This window comes from Triturus cristatus, chromosome 1_1, assembly GCF_964204655.1.
Source record: "Triturus cristatus chromosome 1_1, aTriCri1.1, whole genome shotgun sequence".
Classification (NCBI taxonomy): domain Eukaryota; kingdom Metazoa; phylum Chordata; class Amphibia; order Caudata; family Salamandridae; genus Triturus; species Triturus cristatus.
The window spans coordinates 68350296-68377937 of NC_140579.1; the positions used below are offsets into that span (position 1 = coordinate 68350296).

Consider the following 27642-nt stretch of genomic DNA (forward strand, 5'->3'; position numbering starts at 1 on the left):
TCCATAGGATAACATTGGTAATTTGATCAGAAAAAGTTTCTAAGTGTCAACTTTTTAAAATAGCAAAATATTGTTTAAAAATCACAACAGTGGGGGAGGAGCCTAGCGCGCATCCAAGATGGTCGCGTGAGCACAGGGCTCCCCGGACCCTCGCTGCTCCTCGGAATTTATCCTGACTTTATCCTGACTTGGCTGATGGAATCTGGAGGGCGAATTCTGGCTGAACATTGACCTTCTTTCAGAAATCGAATCGGACCTGGGAATCCTGATCTAAGGTGGTTTGAATTTTTGAGGCCCAATCGATGGCTGTGCCCGGTGCGAGGGTGAACTGTGGAGCAGGGGCGTAATTGAACAACAGCGGCAGCGGATTTGTGCCAGTGGCCGCTCCATTACTTTCGGTTTCACTTTTGGATCTCTGAGGGGCTGGAAATTGTAATTGCTTGGTGCGGCTGGGTGTTTACCTCTGCTGGATGCCTCTGTCTCCGCCTGCCACCAGTGTGCCCATTGACTTTGGTCCCCTCGCCCGGCCACATCACGGTCTCTGGTGCGGCTCCTGACTGAGTTGCCGGTGCCCCCTTGACGCTTGGCCGGTGGTCCCCTTTGGTGAGCGTGGTTCTCATGGGTGGCAGGGGGGGGCCCCGAGGGGCGTAAGACTAAGACATCCCTCCGCGGGGGATCGGTCCAGACGAACAACATGGACCGCTATACTCAAGGAAGAGGGTCCCCTGGAGCGGCCGGTGTCCCCCCGGACGACGCTGGTGGTGGCCCGTCCGTTTCTTCGGATCTGTCCCTGCAGGACATTATGGGCGCCATTAACGGCATCAAGGAGACCATCGCTACGCAGTACGAGGCCTTGGCCCGTAAAATGGACACGGTGGCCATTGATGTCGCACTGATTCGGGCGGATCTCTCTAAGACCAACGAGAGGGTTCAATCGCTTGATGTGCGGACGTCCACCCTGGTTGCGGATGTGTCGGACCAACGGCCACTCTCGGCGACCTCAAGTCGGCCAACGATCAGATGGCCCGGCGGCTGGAGGACTTTGAGGGACGGGCCCGCCGCAATAACATCCGCGTCATAGGCGTCCCGGAGACCTCCGACAACCACCCGGTTGATCTCATGGTGGAGGAGCTCATCCTCAGGCAGCTTGCCCCCGCTGGCCTGAGTAAGTTCTTTGCCGTGGAGCGGGCCCATCGAGTTCCGGGCGGTCGGCCGCGGCCGGGAGCCCCCCCGAGGCCTATTGTTGCCAAACTTTTCTATTACAGAGACCGAGATGTGATTCTGCAGGCCTCGCGGGCCCATGGCCCGGTCCGCCATGAGAATGCGTCTATTAACTTTTTCCCGGACTTCACCCAACTTGTCCAGAAACAGAGGATGGGTTTCCAGGGGGTAAAGCGTCGTCTCCGAGACCTGGGTCTCAAGTACTCCATGCTTTTTCCTGCTAGGCTCCGAGTGGAACACGAAGATCGGACTACCTTTTTTGACTCTCCCGCGACTGTGAGTGACTGGCTTGACTCGCTGCCGGGCCGGGGTGACCGGCCTGGGCCCTTTGCCGGTACCGAGGGTGGCGGGTCTCCCTCGGAGTGACTTTGGTCCTTGACTTTGCCATTTTGTATTGTTCGGCTGGGTTCAACTTCTTTTGTGCATTTTGTTTCATTATGATCTATGTGGGGGGCGGTCGGGGACGGGTCCCTCTCCTCCTCCGGGGTCTTTCCGTAGAATGGGGTTTGTGGGGCGACAGGCACACTGCAAGTTGGGGTGGTTTTTTGGGTCGCAGGGGTGCAGGGTGGGGGGAGTTGGAATTGGGGGGGGGGGGGGGTTGGGGGGTTTTGATTTGTGTGTTTTGTTTTTAATGCGAGGTCTTTGTTCTGTTCCAGTTTCGGGTGTTGCGCTATCTGCTGGGGGACCCTTGATCTATTGGAGGGGATGGGGGGGGACGGGTTGAGGTTGATGTCATGGAACGTCAATGGGTTGGGGGACCGTATCAAACGGGGTGTTGTGCTGCAGTATTTGCGTCGTATGTCTCCTGATGTGGTGTTTTTACAGGAGACGCATCTGGTGGGTAACGTTTGTCATGCCATGAACAGGGGGGGTTACCGACTCGTGGCCCATTCTGGTTTCACCACTGGCTCTAGAGGGGTAGGCATTCTCCTGCGTTCTTCACTTCCGTTAGAGATCACCAGGGTAGTCCCGGACGATAGAGGGCGCTATGTGGCTTTGACTGGGCGGTGGGAGGGGCAGTCCCTTTCCTTGGTCTCTGTCTATGTTCCCCCGGGCCTCCAGAACTCCACCTTTTCAGACTTGGGTCGTATGCTGCTTGAGCTTCCTGACAGTCTTCTGCTTATGGGTGGGGATTTCAATTCGGTAGTCTCGGGTGACCGGGATCGCCACCCGCCCAGGGCCCTCCCTGCTGCCCAGGCGTGGCTTGGCGGATTCTTGGAGACCTTCGGTCTGGTAGATTGCTGGAGGTTAATGCATCCTACACAGTGTCAGTACACCTTTCACTCTGGGGCACATGGGAGTCTCTCCAGATTGGATTACTTTCTTATGCCCGTGGCCCAGACTGCCCGGATTCGAGAGGTTAAGCACCTGGCCCGGGGTATTTCTGATCATTCCCCACTGTGGTTGCTTTTTGACACTGGGACGCGGTCTGCTGGGCGGATCGCTCCCATTAACCCTTGGTACCTGCGGGACCCCACGATCCGCGATAGCCTGGTCAAGTCGATTGACCAATACTTCCTTGAGAATGATGGGTCGGTGTTGTCCGCAGTGTCCCTGTGGGAAGCTTTTAAGGCAGTACTCCGCGGGCAGGCCCTATCCCAGATAGTGGTGGCTAAGAAGGTTAAGATGGAGGCGGTGGTGAAGCTGGAGACTGACATATTGGGGTTGGAGGCGGCCTTGGAGACGGGTGTCACTCCGGATGGGCTCCATGACCTCAGCCTGAAGCAGTTCGAGTACAAGTCCCTTGTCACTGACGCTGCCAAGACCATGTATAGGGAGCAGCAGGGTAGGTTGTATGATGCCGGGGACAAGGCGGGTAAACTGATTGCTTGGCTGGATAGGAAGGAGAGAGTGAATCGTGTGGTCCCAGAGCTCCGGGTTGCGGATGGAGTGTGTGTGACTGAGCCTGGCGAGATTGTGGAGTGTTTTGCTGATCACCTCTGGGCGGTGTATTCCCCGGTGTCTGATAGAGATGAAGACGACTCTCGTCTTCTACTGCGGGATATTGCCCTGCCCGGCTTATCCGTCGAGGACCGTGAGCAGCTGGATGCCCCCTTGTCTGTCGATGAGATTGCTACTGCGATTTGCTCCCTTCGCTCGGGCAAAGCCATGGGCCCCAATGGCCTGCCGATCGAACTGTATAAACTACGCCCGGATAAAATCGCGCCTTTCCTTCGTCGTATGTTTCAGGAGTCGCTCGAGAGGGGTTCCTTTCCCGCCGACCAGCGTCTGGCGACTATAGTCGCGATTCCCAAGGATGGTAAACCACGAGACCGCTGTGCTTCATATAGGCCTATTTCCCTCTTAAACGCAGAACCCAAAATCCTTGCTAAAGTCCTCGCCAATCGCTTGCTGAGCGTTATCTGTGATCTGATTCATCCGGATCAATGCGGCTTCATCCCCCACCGTAATACCGCTCTTAATCTGCGGCGTCTGCACGGCGTCCTAGCTAGGGCGGAGTACTTCTCTGAACCAGCCGTATTGGTTTCTTTAGACGCCACGATGGCCTTTGATACCATCGAGTGGCCATTCCTCTGGGCTGTCTTGGAGAAGTTTGGCTTTGGGGAGGGATTTCTTAGCTGGGTGAAGCTTCTTTATGCCGGACCAATGGCTCAGGTGGTTGTCAATGGGCGGGTTTCTCAGCCTTTTGCTCTCGGGAGGGGCACTAGGCAGGGGTGCCCGTTGTCCCCTCTGCTCTTTGCTCTTGCCTTGGAACCGCTCGCCGCCTGGCTCCGCTGGGAGCCCTCGATCAGAGGGATCCGGTGGGCCCCGGGCTTCGAGGATCGGGTCTCGTTGTACGCGGATGATATTCTTTTGTACCTCACCTCGCCGCGACAGTCGCTTAATGTTCTCTTTGATGTCCTTACTTCCTTTGGGAGAAACTCGGGTCTGATAATTAACTGGTCCAAATCTTGCGTGTACCCTATCTCTGGTGGCCCTCCTCTTTTGCCGCCTCTACTTCCTATCCAAACGTCTTCATCCGGCTTTAAGTACCTGGGGGTATATGTTTCGTTGGACCCGGCGGTCCGCTATGAGCAGAACCTCCTGTCTCCACTCCGACGTTTGAGGGTGGATACGGCTCGGTGGTGTAAGCTGCCCCTGTCTCCGCTTGGTCGCGCGGCCCTGTTTAAATGATGTCCCTTCCCAGATTTCTTTACGCACTTCAGAACTCCTTTGATGTCATTCCGGTGGCCTACTTTCGGGAGGTGGAGAGTCTACAGAGGAGACTGGTTTGGGTCGGGCGGGCGCGTATCGCTCTGGCAAAGCTTACTCTCCCCTGGTATGACGGGGGCATCGCGCTTCCTGACATTAGACGGTACTATTGGGCCTCCCAACTGTCGGCGATTAACCATGCCACGTATGCTCCTGGTTTGAACCCGGCGTATGAGATGGATAAATTCCTGCTTCCCGGCGGTAATTATAACAGAGCGCTTTACTCCCGATCGGCTGGTAGGACCCTTACGGGCCCTACTAGGATTGCGGTACGGGTGTGGAAGGCGGCGAATGTAGCGATGGGCTGGAGTGAGCGTTTAACGTGTGCTACTCCCTTGTTCGCCTCAGACCGCCTGGGGAGCCTCTGGACGACGAAAGGCTTTGAGCACTGGGACACGATCGGCATTAGCAGAGTGGGGGATCTGTGGGTTAAAGGCGCGGTCAAGACCTTCGCGGCGCTCCGGAGCGAGTATGAGCTTAGTGAGAGGGAGTTTTTCCGTTACGCCCAGGTTCGGCATGCCCTGCTCTCGGTCTTTGGGGAAGGGACCAAGGTCCCTGTTTCTTCGCCCCTCGAGGACCGCATACTTGACGGTCACGTTCCCGATAGTACTATCTCTCTGATCTATAAAAAGCTGATAAATAATCGGGCTGACCTCTTGGTGCGTCTGCGGGAGGCGTGGACGGGGGATGGGGTTGAGTTGGACGACGAGGACTGGCAGTCCGCGCTGTCATCTCCTAAGGAGGTTACCATCCCGGCCCGTCTCCGTTTGGTCCAGCTTAAGATTCTCCACCGCGTTTACGTGACGGGTCCCCGATTGGTCTCGATGGGGTTTTCTGAGGACGGGCTCTGTAAGCGTGGCTGTGGGCTCAGTGCCACCTTTCTCCACATCCTGTGGGAGTGCCGCGCGGTGGTGGAATACTGGCGCCAGGTGCATGAGGTTATGAGGCGAGTCACCGGGGTCACTGTTGCCGGAGGTGCGTCACTGTGTTCTGAATGTGTGGGAGCCCAATGACTATAACGCGGCCCAGACTCGGTGGGCGGCCCTGGGGAACATGATAGCAAAGAGGGACATAGCGCAGCTTTGGGGTTCCCAGCGGCCTCCCACCGTGTCTGTCTGGAAGGAGAACATGGACTGGTGCATGTTCAGGGAAAAGACTGTGTATGTGGCTCGTGGTAAACCCGGGGCTTGGGGTAGAATTTGGGGGCAGTGGAATGTGTATCGTGGGAATATTTGTGCTCCCCCCCTGGTGGATACGTCTGAGGTAGCCTTGTCCCCCTGATCCTTGAGGGTTACTTACTTATCTGGCACATCTGAGTATAGATTTGGTACTCCCGTTTCCCCCCCCTACCTCTTAGTTCTCCTTCTTCTTGACTGCCATCGGGTGGTCGGGTATGGAAGTGCCCCTGCTGTGGTCCGACGCCCATCTCATGTCTTCTTGCCTCGCCTTTTGTTTTTAGTTGTTATTTATGTTAAAAGGGTGTATCCTGATTTTCCTTTATGTGCAGTCTGATCTTCTGTAATGTGCGGAGCCCCGGTGGGCCAGTCATTGTGTTTGCACTGTTTGAGCTTTTTAACTATTAGCGGCCGGCCCAGGCGGTTGTAGGCCCGTGCTTGTACCCTTCTTTCTGCACAATAAAATTTTCAAAAAAAAAAATCACAACAGTAACTTAACCGAATTTACTCACTTGTTTCCAACAACCTGTAACTATTACCTACAAAAGTCAATTGCATATTGCAAAAGTATTTAACTAAAGCATCTCATTCTGAGAAAGTATATTTTCATACATAATGTTGGTTCTAAAATAAAACAACCATTTTTTTTTGTTAAAAACCATTGGCCTAGAGTGCAGTTCTTGAGTGTGTGAGACCATTTGCTGACTGAGTGTGTACAACAAATGCTTTACACTGTCCTCTGATACTGCCTTACTGCTCGACCAAGCTACCACTTTAGAGAGTAAGGTTATATCTAACTTTAACCTCTGCCAAACCTCTGGGGACTGTGGACTCTGTACACACTGTACCTATTTGGGAACAGTATATACGGAGCCACTTTCTCACAGTTGGTATGTATGCTCTAGGTATACAGGGTTTTAGGCAACACAAGGCTCCGGTCAGTAAAATCCGGCACGCGAAGCAGAAACAACCGAGGGCAACAGTACAAAGCATTTGGTTTCAATCCACACACGTTAGTTAATGTCAGCGCTGAAATGTTTGCTTTGAGTAAAGCGCCGCTGTTGAGGGATGCTAAGGGCTTCCTCCTCTTCGTTCCTTTGATCAAATGATGGCTGCCCCGTGCCCTCCCCCTGCTGCTCGGTCTTGGAGTATATTTACCATCAGGAGGTGGGGAAGTCCATCTCATGAGACCCACCTCCCTGTGCTTTTCCTCAACCATAGGAAAACCTCTCCCATCCTACAACTTCTCCAGCGGGACTCCTGCAGAGTCTCCAAGGCAGGCAGCATGTCAGAGGAGAACTCTCTCGTGATGGCAGATGGGCACCCCAAAGCGGGAACCCCGGTGAGCCCCAACTGTATCACCAGCACCCCTGGGCCTTTGATGGCGCCGCAAGGCTATAATGGGTGTAGACAGAGCCTAACAAGACTGTGAGCTTTTGCATTCGGTGAAAGAGATCTGAACCAGTGGTTAGTGCATCAGTTATGGCACCAGCACATGCGAGGTCTGCGAACTGTGTGATCCTGAGCAGACTACTTTATTTTCCTGTTTCTCAGTTATCCCCGTATCTACTAAATTGTGAATGCTTCAATGAAGGCTAACTGGGAGTACTGATCGCATTGTATAAAACAGTGCTTTTGAAAACCCTTTATTTTCCTTTGCTACAGAGGCAAATTAGCATTAATTGACATCTTCAGTTTCCAAAAAGCAATCGGAAGATTAGAGGCATATCTTACTCCTACCACGGATCATTTACTCATTCGTCTTGTAAATAGAAGACCCGTTATTTCGACACTAGGGACGGTTCATAAAATGGGATATTTGGGGATTTTACAGGGCTCTCATGTTTCCCGATTCCGTGCCCGAGTAACTCGTCCAGTTTAAATTAGTTTCAATTCAAAATGCTCTTTAGGAACCCCGCAGAAATGACACAGGGGAGACAGAGAGACAGAAAACAAAGAGGGTTATCTTACGCTTTCTGGGCAGGTTTCCGCGTATTTCGGCTTGCATAAATGGCATTGGTGTTTATCGTGAGCCCCTCCTGCGATGACGGCGCCCACTCTGTGGTCAAAATGCACTGCCACAGAGCTTTCCTTCTTCTGTTTACACTTTTGGCTCGGCTGGCGATGCTGGCTGTGCCCGGCTGCCGGAAACGCTCTGCGCCGCTCCAATGGTGGAAATGGACAGTAGGGGGGACCGGTGTCAACAGCCGTAAAGGAGGCTGTGCTGCAGTGACAGCTGCTGCCTTTAACTTTTCAGGTCAAATTATTCAAGCGCCGACAGCTGAGAGCCGGAGACGCACAGAACACGCTTAATTACTGTTATCACGTGTGCACAGAACCGAGCCCAACTTGGAGACACCCAGCCCACGAAGCACCGAGCTGGAATGCAGCATTGAGAGATTATTCACGGGCTAAAGTACGGGCGAAGCGCAGCCGAAGAGCGTTTTAGAACAGATACGGCAGATCCGTGTCCACGCAGGAAATTGGAAAAGTGAAAGCGTGCCATGCGAGTGTTCTGCTGAAACGCCGACAAGCCGTACACGTGCACGTCGCCTTTTAGGGCGCGTGCACATCTCCTGTCCCCCTTCCAAAGCGAAATCGACAATGTGCACATCGCCTGTGGGGGCGCGTGCACATCTCCTGTCCCCCTTCCAATGCAAAATCGACAACTATAGATCTCGCAAGCGAGAAACGCATGCGCTGCGTTGCTAGGCGAGACCTAAAACTGCTTATTAATGTGTTTCTTTCAAGCAAACCTACAACCCGCAGCTCTTATCCTGCAGGTCTGTGATCGAACTACTAGTGCACCAACACTGCCGAGGTCCGCCATTCCCTCGATCAAAACTTTCAAAGACTTTTTTTAACAAGGGCATTTGCTAAAGTAACGCAAATTCTGAACTGATATTTCTAGCCTTGTCTTAAAAGACATTTTTCTGCACCGCACCAGGACACAACACGTCTGGGTGCCCAGACACCGGACAACAGACAACAACAAGAAACAGACGACAGGCCCAGACGACAGACATCTCCCTTGAAGACAACTCTAAAGCCTACGAAATGCTTCCTAAGTTATGTGTTTTTGTATTTGTGTACATGCTCTCTCTAGCCCGGGTGCTCCCGAGCTCCACCAAAGTCAAAGGTTTACCTAATATCATGAGTTCCGCTTCTACATTTTTGCAACGCATGTGCAGAGACCTTCTCACCTCACATACACCTACACTGAACCAAATGCGAGTAGTCCTCATGCACTACACAGCGCACTTCCACACAACACCTGGTATCAACACATGACTGACGTGGGCACACAAACTACAAACAGGCCATCTTAAATATGTTCACTGATACCTTACGCCGTAGGCGCAGACAGGCTTTACTTATCACAGAAGATAGCCTTTGAAAAAGCAAAGTGCCTTGTAAATCTGTACCTATGCAGAAACAGGGCAAAAACCCAACCCAACAGAGTAGAACCCCTTCGGACACTAATAAACATCACCCGGGATGAGAGCACCATAGGGCTGGACACTGTTTGGCCCCAGGACTGTGTAGAAAAGAGGTTACTCGATGTAACAAGACCACCGTACTAGCGCACAAACACATCCACTCCTGCCTCAGTCTGCGGCCCTTAAAATCTTTGGAGCCAACTTCTTTACCGTCAAATGGGCACGGGACATGGAATTACAGTGCAGAGCCGCTCATTTCCATCACGCGGGGGGAAATGAGTCCCATAGAAGGGGGTCGCCCTGTGCAAGGAAATCCTGGATAGCGAGATCGATAGGTACACATGGTTGGAGGGAAAGTGGCAATCCTTAATTGTATGGAAACACACATTGTACTCTTTATGTTTCAGAGGCAAAAGAACCATACTGTCGGGCAACAATGACAATTGCTGCATGGTAATGCACATACCCGGTCTGCAAAGGTGCACCTCCACGTTGTTGGATTACTATTGGCAGTGTGGGGACCTTGCCTACTCACAGCTTGTCCAAGGATGGCGGGGTCACTGCAACCTCGTGACCATACACCCCAACCCTGATTATCCCTGGCAAAGATCTGTCTGAGTTGTCTCAACGTATGTTACAGAAGAGAACATCTCTGTTGCATCAGGCTTGAAGGAGAAGAACTGCTGATTATTTTGGCTGGGTTCAATCAAGGAAATTCTAGACGAGTTCTGACTGGCCACAGAGACTCGAATAAACGTAGGAGGGTCAATCCCCTTTTTCACAATGTAAACAAAAGCGATCTCCCGCTGGTTACAAATAACCAGGTGGGAGATGATGAAAATGATAACCAATACTGATACTTTATTTTCAGGACTTCTGATGAACTTACATCATTGCTGTTGAATTCGCCCACGGTGACCTTCCCATCAACCCCGAGTCAGAGACATGTGGTAAGACATGTCCTACGACCGACACCCACGCCTATCGAATACAAGGTCACAGGTGGGGTCTCTCTTAACCTAAAGACAAACGCACACCTAGGAAAAACCCTGGTCGACCCCACAGATAGATAGTTGCATCACAAACAGGTCCACGGAAATTGGACTCAATAAAACACGTTTGACCAAAGGCTTACGTCCCCCAGAAATACCACAAAGCTAGCTACCACATGTAGATAGAAACACTCAACCAAACAGGACACAACATGCACACCACATGTAGTGATCACGTGCTCCTCATGCTGGACATCTGGACACATACACACTAGCCCAAACTAGCTTTCCTCGAATAAAGCTATCTGTGTACTTATCAGATGCCCGCACTTGTTAATTTATGACTGAAATGCTTTTTTGAATGCAGAAAATTGCTTTATTGTACCTCATTAACTGTATATAACAAAGACCAAAACTTTGTACACAAAGAGACTTTGAGCAGTCGCACTCTGTCGAGGCTCTCCCAGTAGCCGAGTTTAATTAAACCAACTTGTTCCTGGTTTCCCAAACACCTCTTGTCTTTTCATTTATTTAAGGTAAATTCATATCCAAGCAACATTATCGCCCATAATTTGTGCGCTGGCTATGGAGCCATTTGATGAGTTGCTGAGAACCCGGGGCCCAGATTGGGATGTGGTGGTGGGAACAGATTGGCACACCGTCTCCTTATATGCGGACGACATGTTGGTTTACCTATGGCGTCACAAACGAGAACTGCCAACCTTGCATTATCTGCTAGAACTTTTCGAAGATGTGACAAGTCTCCGAGTAAGTTGGGGAGAAGTACTATATGTTTCCCTTACATACAATGGAGCATGCAGACGTGGAGGGGCAGGAGCCCGGATGCTTGCCATGGTGCCTTGAGAACTTGGATACCTTGGTGTCAATGTATACGACACAACAAGGATCTCCTGGACGGTAATCATGGCAGGCCTCTAACGTCGCTGTGCCAATCCCTGAGGTCTTGGATAGGCCTGCCCCTGTCGTCTATGGGACGCGCTTCCTTAGCCAAGGTGATAGTTCTTCCACGGCTCCTATATTTTTTGCAGTGATATCGATGATACCAACCAGAGACTTCTTCGTAGATTTGCAGGGCGTGAGCTCTGACAAGATATGGGGCGGTGATCGGAAAGTGGTGTCCATTTAGATATTTCACAGGTCGCTGTTGGAGGGAGGTCTGGGAGCACCTGACCTCGAGTTATAATTTGCGGCCACACAGATATAGTGGCCCTTGCCTTAACTGATAGGCGACATAATGGAGGAGAGCAGAGCTGGGTGATGTTGGAGTGTTGTCCTGGTTGCTGACTCCTGGGGGACTGTCCGGGGAACTGATTGCTAAACTCTGCTGGTATTGATATATCCAGCCCGACACGGGCGGATACCCTATGCCCCGCAGTTACTGCTGTGAAGCAATCCAGGGATGAGCCCTGCTGGTGGCGCAGGTTTCGACACCGTGTGAAAAAGTGGGAGTGTCCCATATAGGCGACTTATATAACAAAGGCACCCTGTGCTCCTTTCAAAATCTGCAAGACACATACAGACTGCGGGCTGATCTCTTTCTGGCTTATAATGCACTTATTTTGTAAGTCAGGAATACCTGATCAGTGGGACCAGAGGAACCACCATCATACTATAGGATACAGTGTATCCTAACACATGGGTTGGGCAGAAGGGCAGTCACAATGCTCTACACATGAGACTGGATTATGGGAATGCCCTCTCCCTCGGTCTCCCTGATTTTCTTCTCAATAGACTCCAGGCAGTGCAGAATTTGGCAGCTAGACTGCTACTTAGACTCCCACCTAGGTCTCACATGCCCTTTCATCTGAGGGCCCTCCCCTTGATCCCTATTAAAAAGAGGATTGTTTTTAAGGCCATTGTCTTAATGCATAAGTCCCATAAGGCCTTACACGGCGTGGGTGTGGTTTACCTCAGAGACAGGGTCAGCGAATACATCCCAGAGCGAACCCTTCGTTCATCCTCTGCGCGCCTTGCAAGAGTGCCCCAGATCAATCATCTTAGCGTAGGCGGGAGATCCTTTTCTTACTTGGGACCGCTCAACTGGAACAAAATTCCAACAGACCTCCATTTGGTCAGTAATCTTACTGCCTTCAAGAGGAAACTGAAGACATGGCTCTTCATGCAGTCAAGTTAGGTTCCTTGGTCTGTTGTCCTTAGCCTGAGCGCCGGGACACTCTGCTGAGTAGCCGTGTGCTTTACAAATCAGGTTAACATAACATAACATACACATGTCTGCAGGCTGCTGACGTGGACCATGCACTTCACAGCAAGCCTCGATGAGGAGTGTTTTGGGGGGCATTGACAGTTAAACAGTGGGGGGTGGCACTGGAACAAGGGAAGAGCGTTTCATGGACACCCAGAAGCGACATTTTTACACATGGTGTGGGATTGTCCGACACTAGCAAAGATATTGGTGCAGGTGATGGAACATATTTTAGCAGTAATTGATGTGCGCTTACCTCCCAAACCTCTGCTGTGCTCGAAAGAGTTTGCTAAACAAACGAAACGCACCAACACTAAATGAAATTGGATCTATTTAAGTGCTTGATAGCAATGTCCTGGAAGGCAGCACAGCCCCCTCGGTGGAATGTTGCATCCGAGCGGTACATAAATGGGCAGTAGCGGAGGCTGACGCCATGTCTCATGACCAGCAGCTCCGAGGGGGTGGTGGTGCTGCAAGGCTCTGGGATACTTAAGTGCTTAAACTCCTTGACAAATCAGACACCCCCGTGTGATGGTTGGTTTTGTGAGATGGCTCGGCGTTGATGCTAGCCTCAACTGTGAACTTCGTTGGGGAACCCAGGAGACCTGGTTTGTCTCCACGGCCCGTTGGGTGCTTTCTTGGGCCGGATGTTCTGTGTGCACTGCGCTTCCCATCCCCGCTCCTGCTATACACCCTGTTCTTACAGTGATCATGTTATTGTGCTTCAGTTGTCGCCCCCGAGGACCTAATCTGTTGTTGGCAATTTTTGGTATTATAAGGATAACTTTCTATTTTTGCCATCACCCTGATGTAGCTATAACCACTTTGTTACTTCCATTTGCTATAATATTGAAACAACACATTTCCATGTACACTAATTCCACTTCTACATTGCTTGCTGATATGTGGTCATGCTACTGTTTCCAGTGTGAACTTAAGGGCTGATATATTTATTGATGTATATCCGTGATCTGCTGTTATGTTATAACAAAATGCCAAAAAAGAAATATTTAAAAAAAATCAATACCTTTTCTAAATTACGAATTATATAGCTCACTGTTCACCCTAACATGAGGTTAAAAATATGTAGAGTCCATTAGGAAAAAAGTAAGCGCTGTAGAACAGAAAGAAGTGTTTTCACACTTCTGAGAAAATTGGTTTCTTTCAAATTCTTACAGATTTTGCTTCTCATTATGCTGCACATTTTCATCCTGCTTTTTTTTTACATACTGCTCCCTTTCTCCATATGTTAATTGCTTTCACTTGGATTGGTTGGTGTGCTGTACCGCCCATAATAGAAATAAATGCATAAATATAAAACAACTCGTCTTCATATTGAGATGGGTTATTGACATGTATGTGACACTGTAAGAAGTTAACGTAAAGTCAACGGTTTGTATGTTGTATTGAGCTCTCAGCATAAAAGGCGACAGAATAAAAATGTCTGTATGTTGTGTGCCTGTCGGAGTGCATGGCATCACTGTGCATTGACCCTGACAGGAGATCATGTGTGTTCCACCGACACATGTAATACTGCACACAAAATATGAATATTTCACATCCATTTTTTGTTGTATTTGCCAAACAGTATCTCACCTTCAGGAGTTCCCACGCCGGCGCCTCACACTTCCTTTCTATCTCCATTATCAGGGCATTGAGAGAGGTGATTTGATTGGACAGTTTTGTGATATTTGCATTTTCTACCATGGTGATTTTCTTCTCCATCTCCTCCAGTTTTTCATGCAGCGTTTCCTTATTTTCTTTCAGGAGCTGCTGCAGTTTTTCAAACTCAGATTCAATGTTCTGTTTGTCAATTCTTAACGTGTCCTGTGAGAACCAAAGAAAAGCTGGTTAGATATTAAAAAGCTTTCTACAAGCCGTCCAGAGGGAGGTGGAGAGGTTAATAGTTTCTTCAGAACACAAGCGTACTTTTCCTAATTTCTGAACTGCAGTCTCTTACTACCTTCCCTTCTACCGTCTTCTGTCCTTCTCACACTCCTGCCCTTCCCTCAGACACCTCACGAACTGTAGAGAGGTCAGAATTTGTGAAGCTGCAGAGACGCTCGACCCATAGAGCTAGTGCACGGAAGAGATCCCACTACAGGCAGAGACGCTCGATTCATGGAGCAAGTGCAAGGAAGAGAACCCACCGCAGGCAGAGACGCTCGATCCATGGAGCAAGTGCAAGGAAAAGAACCCACCGCAGGCAGAGACGCTCGATCCATGGAGCGAGTGCACGAAGAGATCCCACTGCAGATAGAAACGCTCAATCCATGGAGCAAGTGCAAGGAAAATAACCCACGGCAGGCAGAGACGCTCGATCCATGGAGCGAGTGCAAGGAACAGAATCCACCGCAGGTAGAGATGCTCGATCCATGGAGCGAGTGCAAGGAAGAGAACCCACTGCAGGCAGATATGCTCGATCCATTGAGCGAGTGCATGGAAGAGAACCTACTGCAGTCAAAGACCCAGAGACAGGCTGAGTGGAGAGACTGGCTGAAGTCAAGTGTGAGTCAATGTGACTCACATGAGAGAATGTAAAAGATGTGAAACAGGAAGTTTCAGCACTGGGGATGGAAGCCAAAACATTTAGGGAGTCCGGGCTGCCCCAGTGCTGAAAGGACATTGGCTGTGTTTGCCGAGGAGACACTCAGGGGATATCCTACTATTGCCCCCCATGGAGAGTGATGTGGAATTACTAATGTACTCGCAATTATACCAGGATAATGAGTTTTGTGCTATGAAACCAAGAGATCAAGAGATCAAGATTTCCCAGATAAATCAATATTACAGCACCAGTTCCTTCAGGTAATTTACAACAAATTCCTATAGAGGATGGACGAGGAGGTTGGTGTGACATCTTGTCCTATCCGAGGATAGGAGGCTGTGAGTTATCAGATAAGGTGTGTCACACCCTAGCGTAGGATAACAGGGTGTGCGTGTGAGAAAGTGCCATCTTTCTTGCATGGTATGCCCACACTTTTTGCTGAATGTACTTTGACTGAGTGTGCCCTGGACTCCTGCCAATCAGGTGCCCAGGGCCTATGTTCCTTCCCTAAAACAAACCAAACCCAAATTGGCAAACCCTGGCCACATGTCAGCCCCTGGTAAATGGTACCCTAGGTACCCAGGGCCTTGTGACCAGGGGCTGCAGAACTCCTTGTGCCACCCTTAGAGGCCCTGTACCCTTACACACACACACACTGCCTTTGCAGGCTGAGTGTTTGGGTGCAAGACAAAAACAAAGTCGACATGGCACACATCCCTGTGTGCCATGCCCATCACCTACACTGCCATGGCATACATCAGTCACCCCTCTAGCTGGGTGCCTTATGCCAATGGTGTGGGCACAGGAGCAGGAGCCCTGTGCCCCTACAGTACCCAGGTCCATTCCTGGGCACTGTAAGTGCAGTGCTGCCATTTAAGAGTACATGGTGCTGAGAGCTCATCAAACACGAGCTCCACAGCACCATAATGGCAACACTAAAAACTGAGAAGTTTGGTATCAAACTTCTCAGCACATTAAACCCACACTGATGCCAGTGTGGGATTTAATGTACCCAGCACCCCAGAGGGCATCTTAGAGGTGCCCCCTTAAACCTAACCTACAATCCACGTCTGCTCTGAGGCTGCCTAGGCTGCCACCCAGCAGACATGTTGCTGGACCCCTGGGTAGGAGAGCCCCTGCTCTCCTGGGCCTGCAACAATGCACATCCTGGGCAAGGTGCTAAATCTCCTCCCCCAGGATGGGCAGGGGGAAGCTTCAAAGGCATGCCGCCTCTGTGAGCTTCCCCAGGCCCCTGCAACCCCCACTCTGGCGGGAAGCTTTGGCCGGAAACCCCAAATAAGGACAGGGGATGTGCCAGCCTGCCAACCCCACCCCTCAGGTGGGGGAGGCGAGGTGAAGCACATCTCCGGGCTCTCGCCATCTTGAAGATGGGGAGCCCGACCCTATCAGGACTAGGCTACTGCCCCCCTCCCACAGGAGAGAGGCAGTATAGGGGGTGTACCCACCCCAGGACATGGACCCGTTGGTCCCTGCCCTTCACCTACCTGTAACGCCCCTAAATCTAGTCTTTAGGGGCATCCTGAACCTTCCTTCCCCAGATTCAAAACTACAAAGAGCAAGAAGAAAGAAGACCTGTCCTGCAGCTGCTGAAAAGAGGAAGACACCAACTGCTTTGGCCCCAGCCCTACCGGCCTGTCGACCCTCGAACCTGCTCCTGCTCCAACCCGGCATCTCTCGTGGCCAGCAACCTCACCAACCCCGGAGGACCTGGCTACCTTTTGGCTCTAAGCCCCTGGGACTCCCATGGCTCTACTCAAAACCCATCTCTAATCCCTGGCAGCAGCACGGAACCGCAAACCCAGCACACTCTGCACCAGCCAAGCCTGGCCAGTGCCGGAGTGGACAAAGACGCGGAGGACGACCCCACGGCGACTGTCACCCCGAGTCCAGCACCCAAGGACCTCCCTCGACACTCCTGAAGAAGCCTGAAGCCTCAGAACAAGGTGCCCCCCAACCGCGATCAACAGAGGGTAAGATTTCCCAACACCAAAAGGCACCCCTGCACGCGGCGCCCCACGGCCCCCTGTGCCCAATCCCGGGGTACCTACCTATCCTCCAACTACCCAACTTACCTCTCGAAGTGGTGGTGGCACCTGAAGAGTCCTCGTCCCCGAGCTTGCAGTCTTTTTCTAAACCGGAGATTTCCCATTGAAATCAATTGAGCGCCCGAAGGCTCAAAAGCACTCTGCACACAGCCGCCCGAGTGGCCCTGGCAGTGAAAACTCTACACCTACCCACTTCCCCACTTGCCCTGAGTAAGTGACCAGGAGCCCAGCTCCCACAGCCGCGTGGCTTGCCTGTCAGCAGCCACCAACCAAGGCCCCCTATCCCTCATAGGATAACATTGGGCCTAACTCTCTCTGCACCCGGCCGCCCTAGAGCCGCTGAGGGTGAACCAACTGTACCTACCTGACCCTGGGGGACCCCTGAGTCTATGCCCAGAACCTCAACTCTGCCAGTCGAGTACTTACCCTTAAACCGCAAACTCTATTTTCCTCATAGGGTAACATTGACTGGCTTTTTCCTGAAATTTCTTCTAAGTGTGGACTTTTCAAATCTTAAAATATTCACCAAAAATCAGCCGAGTAACGAAAACGAAATTACTCACCTGCTCTTAGGTGAGCTCCCAGTGCTGGATCTTGGTGCCCAGCACTGACTCTGAAAAATACTTACAACTGTACTTACCCTTAACTAAATTTTCTTCCATAGGAAACCATTGACTGTTTTTATGTGAAATTTCTTCTAAGTGTCGATTTCTGCAATCTTTAAATATTCTTCAAAAATCGTATAATATCTGAAAACGTAATTACTTACCTGTTTTGGATAAAGGTCCCAGTACTGAGTCTAGGCACCCAGTACTGGATTACAAAAGTAACGAGAACCTACTGTACCTGTAACCTGAATTTTCTTCCATAGGGAATCATTGACTGTTTTCTTTGAAATATTTTCTAAGTGTCAACTTTTAAAATAGCTAAATATTGTTTAAAAATCATTACAGTAATTAAGTCGACTTTCATCACTTGATTCTGAGTACTGACCCAGGACTGAATCTAGGATCCAGTCCTGGAATTCCAAAAGTAATCTAAAAAGTAATCTGTTGCAAATAACCTGAATTTACCATTGAGCTCAATGCATTGTTGTGTTTAAAAAAATAGAGTTGCCGACTGCAACCACTTGTAACTGTTTACAAAAGTCTATTGCATTTAGCAAAAGTATTTATATGAAACATCTCATGCTGAGAAAGTATATTTTAAATCCAAGTGTTGGTTCTAAAATAAAACAAGCATATATTTTTTATATATAAACCATTGGCCTAGAGTTCAGTTATTGAGTGTGTGAGACCATTTGCTGACTGAGTGTGTACAACAAATGCTTTACACTGTCCTCTGATACTGCCTTACTGCTCGACCAAGCTACCACTTTAGAGAGTAAGGTTATATCTAACTTTAACCTCTGTCAAACCCTGGGGGACTGTGGACTCTGTACACCCTGTACCTATTAAGGAACAGTATATACAGAGCCACTTTTTCACATTGGTGGATCAGCGGTGGGATACAAACTTGCATTTGTTGGACTACTTGGATACCATCTGATCACACGACAGAACTCTTAAAAATTGCCTTTAGAATTCTGATTGGTCTTTTCCAAAATTACTAAAAGTCTTGCTAGGGCCTTGCTTAAGTCCCATTAGAATTTTAGAAAAATAAAAGTCATAATAGTCAGGGTAGAGGATTAGAACTGTCAGGTTAGAATGTCTCAAACCAACCCAGCTGTTAGTGACAATAATAACATGGACCTGGTGGAGGAGCTCGACCTCACACCTTACTTACACTTGTCTTTCAAGGAATTGAGGTCCTTATGCAAACTTAAAAATTTACCAATGGGCCTGCATCCAACCAAACTAGGGCTCCAGGAGCTCTTGGCTGAGTATGCCAAGGACCACCCATCTGAACATGGTGATGACCAGTCAGATGAGTAAGGGGAAGCAGAGGAGGTTGACAATAACCCCCCATACTATTCCTTAGGGAGGAGAGGGCACCCATACCCTCCAATCCAAGGATTAGCATCTGGGCACCTAGAGACTACACAGGTGGCTCTGGTACCAGAGAGAACACTGGGGGACCCCCCAGTGAAGAGGACAGCCTTGTGAGGTTGGCCAAAAGACTAGAGCTAGAGTCCAGGCTCCTGGCTCTAGAAAAAGAAAGGAGAGCGATGGGTTTAGCACCCATCAATGGTGGCAGCAATAATAAAAATAAGGATAGGGAGGAAACTTCTGACCTTAAAATCCCCAAAGGGATTGTCCCTAAATTTGAGGAAGGTGATGATATCACCAAATGGTTCACAGCCTTTGATTGGGCTTGTGATATCAGAAAAGTAAGGAAACCTCTCTGGGGGCACTCCTGTGGGAACTGTTCTTTGGTAACTGCAGAGACAGGCTTCTGACCCTCTCTGGGCCAGAAGCAGGATCCTATGATATGGCAATATGGTTTCTTTTTAGAAGAGGAAGGATTTTGGGACCCACCCCCAGCACTGGGTTTTTGGGGCCCTTCAGGGGACTTTTCTGTTTTATTATCCCCACCTTTCTCTTTGGGCTTGGTAGAATCTTTCTTCTGGCCACCACCTTGGTTCTTGGGCCTGATCCTGGTTCTGACCCATTTGTCTGCCTTCGTTCCCAATTCTTTGTGAGAGGTCAGATCAGAGTCCACCAGGTGCTGGTGTAAGAGTTGGTTATGACAATTATTAAGAATCTGCTCCCTCATTATGAGATTGTACAATCCTTTGTAATCATTAACTTTACTGCCATTTAACCAACCTTCCAATGCCTTGGTAGCACAATCAACAAAGTCTACCCAATCTTGATCCTGTGCTTTTTGGGAGTCTCTGAACTTAAGTCTGTATTGATCAGTGGTTAAGCCAAACCCATCTATTAAAGCATCTCTCAAGATATAGTAATCATCTGCATCCTCTTCTCTTACAGAGAGGAGCTTGTCTCTACCTTTGTCTGCAAAGGAGAGCCACAGGATTGCTGCCCACTGCTCTACTGGGACCCTTTGTACTTTACAGGCCCTCTCAAGAGCAGAGATCCATTTGTGGATATCATCCCCTGTCTTATAGGGGGGCACAATCTTGTGGAGGTTCCTATTGTCAGGGACTTTCTCTCTAACTCTAGGGGTTTCATTACTGCCACCAGGGGTCTCTACACCCCACTTTCTTGAAGCTTTCTGAAGCTCCAGGGCTTCCCTGTCCAATGCTAACTGTTCTCTCTTAAGCTGTAGCTTAGCCTGCTCAAATTTGATCAGTCTGCATCTCCTCTCATGAGAGGATTCTCTTCTCTGAGAAGAGGCAGAGGTCCCTCTGGATCTCCCAGAATGGTTGGATCCCACTGAGGGGGATCTGTTCCTTCTTGGATCCACCACTCTCCCTCTAGGGATGGAGGGAGTGCCTCTTGGGCCATCACCTCCATGTTGTGAGTGGTCTGGTTCTTCCAGGTCAGGATCTTCATCCTCTCCCTGGTCCTCATCAGAGTCCTCTCTTGGAGGGTCCTCTTCTGATGGATGCCCACCCAACCTGTCTACCCCACCAGACCCTAAAGTCTGCATAAAGTCTGCTATGAGCAGGATTTCCCTGAGACGTTGGGTATTGGCACCTTTGTTTGTCTTAAGTTTCCTAAGGGTGCACATCTCCCTGAGATCAGCAAAGGAGAGATGATCATACTTGTCGACTGGGACCCTTTGGGGTCCTTCCAGAGCCTTAGGGGCACCTGAACCTAAAGACATTTCTAGTGTAGTGATAGTGGTGTATCTACCTACACTAAGTGTGGCCTACTGAACCCTTTCTTGAGTTGTAGTCAAGGTGTGCTAAACCCTCTACACACAACTCCTAAGTTCAGTAGAACTTATTGTATACCAAGCTTGTATTTATATGTACCTTTGGTACCAAGTGGCTTCCACTTTAGAAATTCAAATTGTTATCTGGTAAAACAATGGCAGGCTTGAATCCAACCGCTGCACACCAATGTGAGAAGTTGGCCTGGCATATGCTGGTCACTAGTTATAGTGGCCACCTTGCACCAGTCCAATTTGACTCTTATGATGTTAGGTTTAAAAGACAACCTTTAAAGAAAGCTATCCTAGTGGTAGCTGTGGAGAGCAGCCTCCAGGCTAAGTCTTGAAGGAGTGTTAAGCTTATTGTTTTACCATAGATAACCTCTTGAATGACCAAATGAAAGAGTATTCCACACAGGTATATATATAAAATATATGTATTTATTCTAGACAGAATCCCCAGGTCTCTTTATGAGGCTTGGGCAAAGTTATACATCAAACAAGCATTGATAGATACAAATAAATAGCACTGTTTACATTGGGCCCCGGGGGGGACCAAACCATATACTAAAATAGTGGTATAAGAACCACGACAATTCTACAGACAATGCCTAGGGCATTCAGGGTCGCTTGCCCCTTAAGAATCCACCCCAAGTGAAGAGGAAGGGGACCCACGGGAGGCGCGTGCAGTGGAAGTAGCTGCTATCGGGATCTCTATTAAAGCCTACGGAGAATGTCGCGGTTGGAAATAAAACATTTAAAAATACTTCTAGCAGGAGCACAAAGTTAACACTTTAGAGTTAGGCTTTTGAAGGGCCCACAACCTCGAGAGTACCGTAGTACCACTGTTACCTGCCCCAGGGAAGCCGGGTGCATAGGTCGATTCTGGTGTCGGGTCGCGGGCTGCTTTTCAATGGGAAAAGAGTCAAAAGTTCTGCTAGCCAAAAGCGTCGATGATTCCGTGAAGATCAAAGATGTGAAGATTGTAGAGAAGAACCTGAAAGCAGAGGGGACAGAGTCTGGGTCACGGCAAAGTGACCAGGAGGTTCAAAGCAAAGAGCCCTTCGATGTCGGGTGCTTCAAGTTGAAAGTGGTGTAGCTTGGATCTGCAGCCACGGGCTCTGGGAGGCTTCAAGGAAGGCCAGCTTCGGGAGGGCGACTGTCCCACGTCGGATGAGGGTCGCTGCGGTGTTAGTGTCCGGATTGGATCCACTAAGCCTTGGCAGCCGCAACCCACGCAAGATACACAAATCTGCTACTGTTGCAGACCCACGAGGTCTGAGAGAAGTCTCCTTTGGGGAGACTGTAGAGCAGGCCTGGAGCAACCAGGGGAACTCTTTAAAATCAAGATTGTCCGCCACTAGGGCCCACAAGTCAAGCGACAAGGGACCGCGGAAGGCAGCAAAATGGAGTGCGTAAAAGGACGCCCACAGGCCACCGGAAGGTGCTGGGGCGCTGGTCTTTGGCACTGATGCTGTTTGGTGGTTGGCTCAGAAATGGGCCAAAGCACGACTTCCCCACTGGTCAGGGTCGTGTGCTACGCAAGAGGTGGCCGGTGTCCTGGGGTATCGGGGATCTCGGCACCCACGGGGTCCACGGTGCCCAAACTCGTTGAGCACACTCACTGGCCTCTGGGATGCACTGGAAACCCACCTCAAGGGAGCTGGAGGTCGTCGAAGATCGTTAGAGCAGCGAAGTTCCAACCGGGTCACTTGCAGTGTTTCGGGTGCCTGCCAAGCAGGGGGATAACTCCTTTATCCCAAGGGAGATTTCTTCAGTCAGCTGGGCAGCAGCTCGTCGAAGGTCAAGTCTTTGAAGTCCAAGATTAATCTGAGGCTCTGGGGCCACGTTATTCACCTTTATGCCCAAGATTAGGGGAGTGTCCAGAGTAGCGTCCACCAATGGCTGGTGAGGCGGGAAAGGGTGGCTACACCCCCTCCCCTTTGTGTGTTTCCCGCCTGGGCGAGGGGCAGGATGCCCCTGAACCGGTTCCAAGCGGTGTATGCAGAATGAGGCTTCTGCAGCTGCCTACGTGCAACTCTGAAAGGACATTTGGTGCACCCACCCTGTTCCAATCCACATAATCCTGTCTGGGGAGATGCTAGCACCTCCCTGCCACAGGAGCCCTATTGTCCAGCTGGCGAGGCTGGGGTTTTCCCCAGCAACAGCCAGCCAGAGTCGTGTGGGTGGCGGGCATTAGCCATTTTGTACTACTAGTGCACTTTTAAATTGGTATCTAAATTCTACCGCTTTTCCCATATCGCCCCTCTAGCAGGGGGGAATCGTACCCTCATGCCCATGGCTGGACTGGGGGTATGATTCCTACATGTTTGACACCAAACACGATATGGTTCTGTGTAGCCATTCCCAAGTTATCGCGATGTCGCGATTTACTTATAATGCGGTTAAGGGTATATGGTATGGTTACACTACAAACAACCCAGCAAGGATTTACGAAGGTTGCAGAGAGGCCCTACACTCATGTAGGGGTCCCCCCTCACACACACCTCAGCACCCTGCAGGATTAGCAGGGCCTGCTATAGGGGTGACCTATGAGAGTATATGTGTTGTAATGGGGTGGGATATAGGGTACCTATATCCCTGTAAGGGGTGCTAGCACCACCTTACCCAGATTGCAGTAGTGGTCTGGTGGTGTCAGTTTGTATGGCTGTCCCAGGGTGGCACAATAAGTGCTGCAGCCCTGGTAGGCCTACTGAGGGACCCATGCCCTGGGTACCTAGGGTACCATCTACAAGGGACTGTCAGGGCATCCTCAGCATCCAATTAGTTTGTACCTAGGGTACTTCACATTAGTTTTAGGGAGAAAGCAGATAGGCTGGGGTCCTGGATAGCAGGATCCCAGCCAGACTAGTCAAAAACCACTCAAATACCAGGCAAAAAGTTGGGGGCAACCATTAGTCGTATTCCACCTTCCTACAGAGTTTGTCATCTCCTGTGTTACCTGTCAAGCCAGTGGCAAGACAGGTGGCCACCCAAAGGCCCCCCTAATCCCACTACCAGTGGTGGGGGTCCCCTTGGAAAGGGTAGGAGTGGACATTGTGGGTCCACCTGAACCTCCCACAGCCTCAGGGAACACATTTGTTCTAGTGGTAGTGGATCATGCCACTAGGTACCCTGAAGCAATTCCACTTAGGACTACTACAGCTCCTGCAGTAGCCAAGGCCCTCCTGGGTGTCTTCACCAGAGTGGGGTTTCCTAAGGAGGTGGTTTCAGACAGAGGTTCCAACTTCATGTCTGCTTACCTAACACACATGTGGAAGGAGTGTGGGGTGCAGTATAAGTTTACTACACCCTACCACCCACAAACCAATGGCCTTGTTGAGAGATTCAACAAGACATTGAAAGGTATGATCATGGGGCTCACTGAAAAACTCAAAAGGAGAAGGGAGTAGGTTTCTCACCCTTTGAATTTCTGTTTGGTCATCCTGTAAGGGGACCACTTTGCCTTGTAAAAGAGGACTGGGAGAGGCCTCTCCAAGAGTCCAAACAAGACATAGTGGACTATGTGCTTGGCCTAAGGTCCAGAATGGCTGAGTACATGGAAAAAGCATCCAAGAACCTTGAGGCCAGCCAGGAGCTCCAGAAGCACTGGTATGACCAAAAAGCTGCACTGGTTGAATTTCAACCTGGGCAACAGGTGTGTGTAGGAGAGTAGGGTCTGCTATCCTATGGTCACCCCAAATTTTTGCTTTTTGCTTCACTGGTTTTTGACATATTGAGGCTGTGGGCCTGCCAATCAGACCCCCAGCCTGCTGTTCTCTCTACTAAATTAAAACTATGCACCCTAGGTGCATAACCAATTGGAAGTGGATCACCCTGTCAGCCCCTGTACCAGTGTACACTAGGTACCCAGGGCATTGGTGTACCCAAGGCCTGCCAGGGGCTGCAGCATGTATTATGCCACCCCAGGCTTGGCCTAACAATCTGACACAACTGGCTGATCACTCAGCTGGGGTAAGTTGGTGTAATCACCTCTTACTTAGGTGTAGTATACCTATACCTAACCTTAAATGGGACACCTGGTAACCTCTAAGTCACTCCTATGGCAGGCCTTAACAATCCTGAAGGCAGAGTGCTTGGTTCCATGTGAGATGGTGCTCTGGCATGAGCTGAGCCTGTCTGCAGTGGTCGGAACAACTTCCTTCTACTGTTTCCAGATATCGTCATACCATATACTCTTAAGTGCATTATGAACCTCGCGGTTAAATGCTATCTTTGGTTTGGCTTTATCAAAACATGTCGAGTAAGGTGTCATACGAATTGGAATACTAACCCCTCGCCAATTCTGGCGACGGGGTTAGCATTCCACCCTTCTAGAGGGACACGACATGTACAGTACCTGAAACCCGGGTAAAATCAGACATAGCCTCAGCTCCACAAAATGGATGCTGCCACCACAGACACAAGTCTGCCCTCCTGCTGCTGGGAGTCCTTCCAGCTTGGGAGGTGTGGACAAAGGGTTTCCTGCCAGGGGAGGTGCATGCACCACCCCAGACAGGATTTTGTGTATTGGTCAGGTAGGGCTTGAAAGAAACCAGACATGCCTGTGGCTCACAAGGAGCCTCGGGGCATATGCCAGTTCAAACCGGTCCTGGGGCACACCAGTCCCGGGCCTGGGGCGAGCTGGACAAAGGATTGGGGGTGTAACCACCCCCCTTCCTGGTCCCACCCATAGGGAGGGACCTAGCAGGTAGTCCGGCCCCTAGAATCCGAATAAAGGTAGGAGCTGTGTCCTAAGACTTTAGACATCCTGGAATCAACTTGAAACTAAGAAGAAGACGGGAACTTCGACATTCTGCTGCACAGAAGACTGAAGAAAATCTCCCCTGTGGTCAGGGAGTGACCACCTTGCTAACGCAAGCACCATCCAGCGAATCAACGTCTGCTTTGCCGCCGCCTCCCGCCGGAGCCCGAGCCCAGAGACTGACAAGACCTGGACCTCCAGACCTCTCACCGCCCGATCCACAGTCCCTGAAAAGAGGAGACCCGTGGAGGCACCGAGACACGTGGAGCCAGCCATCTTGGAACGACTACGACAAGCTGACCAGTGCAACAACCGAGGCTCCCTCCAAGTTGTGCTTTGGGTCCTGAGAAGCCCAACCCTCGAGCAGCATCTGCACCAAAGGTGAGCCCTCCAGCATCTCCACGATCTGCGTGGGGCCCTTCTGCATTTTGCCACTCGACGCGCCTAACCGGTTGCTGGCCCGCTGGCTAGTGGCCATCTTGGCGACGAAATCTACGACAAACACCGCTGGTCTGGTTGCTCCAGACTGGCCCTTGCTCCCCTCCAAAGGAGCAATCCCTCTGACCTTGCTGGTCAGAACCAACAGCTGATTTCCGAATCCTCCTGCAATTGCTTTTGCCAAGGCTTGTTTGCTTCGATCAAGTCGCCGACACCGCCGACAGCGAGAGCCTGCGTGGGACAGCTCGTGAGCCGACTCCTGGACGTCGTCGACCTTCAGGGACCACGTGGCTGCGGAGACAAGCTACCCCTCATCACCTGTTTGCACCCGACATCGCCTGGTACCCACCTGGTGCCACGCTGGTCACTGGCTAGTGACTGTGAACACTGTCCCCTCTGCTTACAGGTCTTCAACATCTCCGATCCACTCTTGGATCCACTGCATCTCTTCCCGACCGACCGCCTGCAGCACTTTTGTCTACAGGCCCCACGGAACAGATAGAAGAAACCCGACGCACTTCGAGGCCTATGCACCCGCTTCCTGTGGGTGAGGTAAAGCTGGCACACCTGTGCCCAAGTGTAGTATTACATCTCTAGTGCCTGTGTTCCAAATCTTAAGTTCCTAGGTCATCCGGAAGATTCCTTTTGCAGTAACTTTGTACTTTTTACGCACCCATTGAAACCTATGGGAGCACGCGTGTGACTATTTGCTCTGCACACGCCACCCGTGGACCTCCTGGTCACTAACTGACGTTAGCTCCTTGTAGGCCCAGCGATTCTAGAGGCCCTAGGCCTTTTCCCTTTTCTGTTCGTGGTACTTATACCACTATTTTAGTATATGGTTCGAGTGGCCACCAGGGCCTATCCATATAAAGTGCAACTTCTGTGTATTCTGTGATAATCTTGTTTGACGATTTGTGCTCCTGTGCTCATAAAGAGACTAGGGGTTACTTTGAGAAATAAATACATATATATTTTGAATATATATCTGTGTGGTGTCCTTTCATTGGTATAAAAGGGGGTTGCATTTGGTAAAACAGCTGGCTTAACACGCTTCACGAGTTTAGCCTCAAAGACTGCTTAGCCTACGCTACCACTAGGGCAGCTAGTCCGAAAAGGTTGACTTACAACCACACCATAAGGGTTGCTTGGCATGGTACAAGGTGGTCACTAGAACTAGTGAACAGCATATACCAGGCCAACTTCTCACATTGGTGGCAGCGGTGGGATTTGAGCTTGCTGTGTTTTACCATTGTAATCTCTTGGTTACCAATTGAAAGATCACATAGGTACCTGTAGGTACATATAAAACAAGATTAGATATACTTAAGTTCTACTGAACTTAGTTGTTGTAGAGCAAAGGGAGTAGCACACCCTGACTACAACTACTAGATAGGTTTAGTAGGTAAACCCAAGTGTAGGTAGATTGCAACACATCCACCCACACTTAAGAGCAATGGCCGGGGCAGAGGGGTCCACTGTACCCATCTCTGTTGAGAGTGACCCCCAGAGGGCACCATCCAGCTTTGCTACCCTTAATCAGAATGAGCTCAGGCATTTGGCAACTCTTAGAGGCCTTAAACAGCCCAAGAACCCAAACTCTGCTGAGCTCAGAGAGCTCTTACAGAATGATGAGAATCAGAGAGCACTCAAGAAAGCTTCCCAGTTAGCCCCCTTAGGGACAGGAACAGGAGGCCCCCCTTCTAAAGATGCCACTGAAGTACCCCTTCCCAATAGTCACCCCTTAGATGGGATGCCTACCACAGAGGATGAGAGTGAA

The 27642-nt window shown here is 50.3% G+C and overlaps 1 protein-coding gene across 1 annotated transcript in view; it reads right to left on the reverse strand.

Annotated features, from left to right (window-relative positions):
- The window catches only part of LOC146869436 (E3 ubiquitin-protein ligase TRIM39-like), a 223304-nt gene that overhangs the window by 116752 nt on the left and 78910 nt on the right, over positions 1-27642 (reverse strand). Inside the window, exon 4 of the mRNA XM_085599839.1 lies at positions 13862-14092. Coding sequence (XP_085455965.1) covers positions 13862-14092 — 231 coding nt within the window. The remainder of the gene's footprint in view (positions 1-13861; positions 14093-27642) is intronic.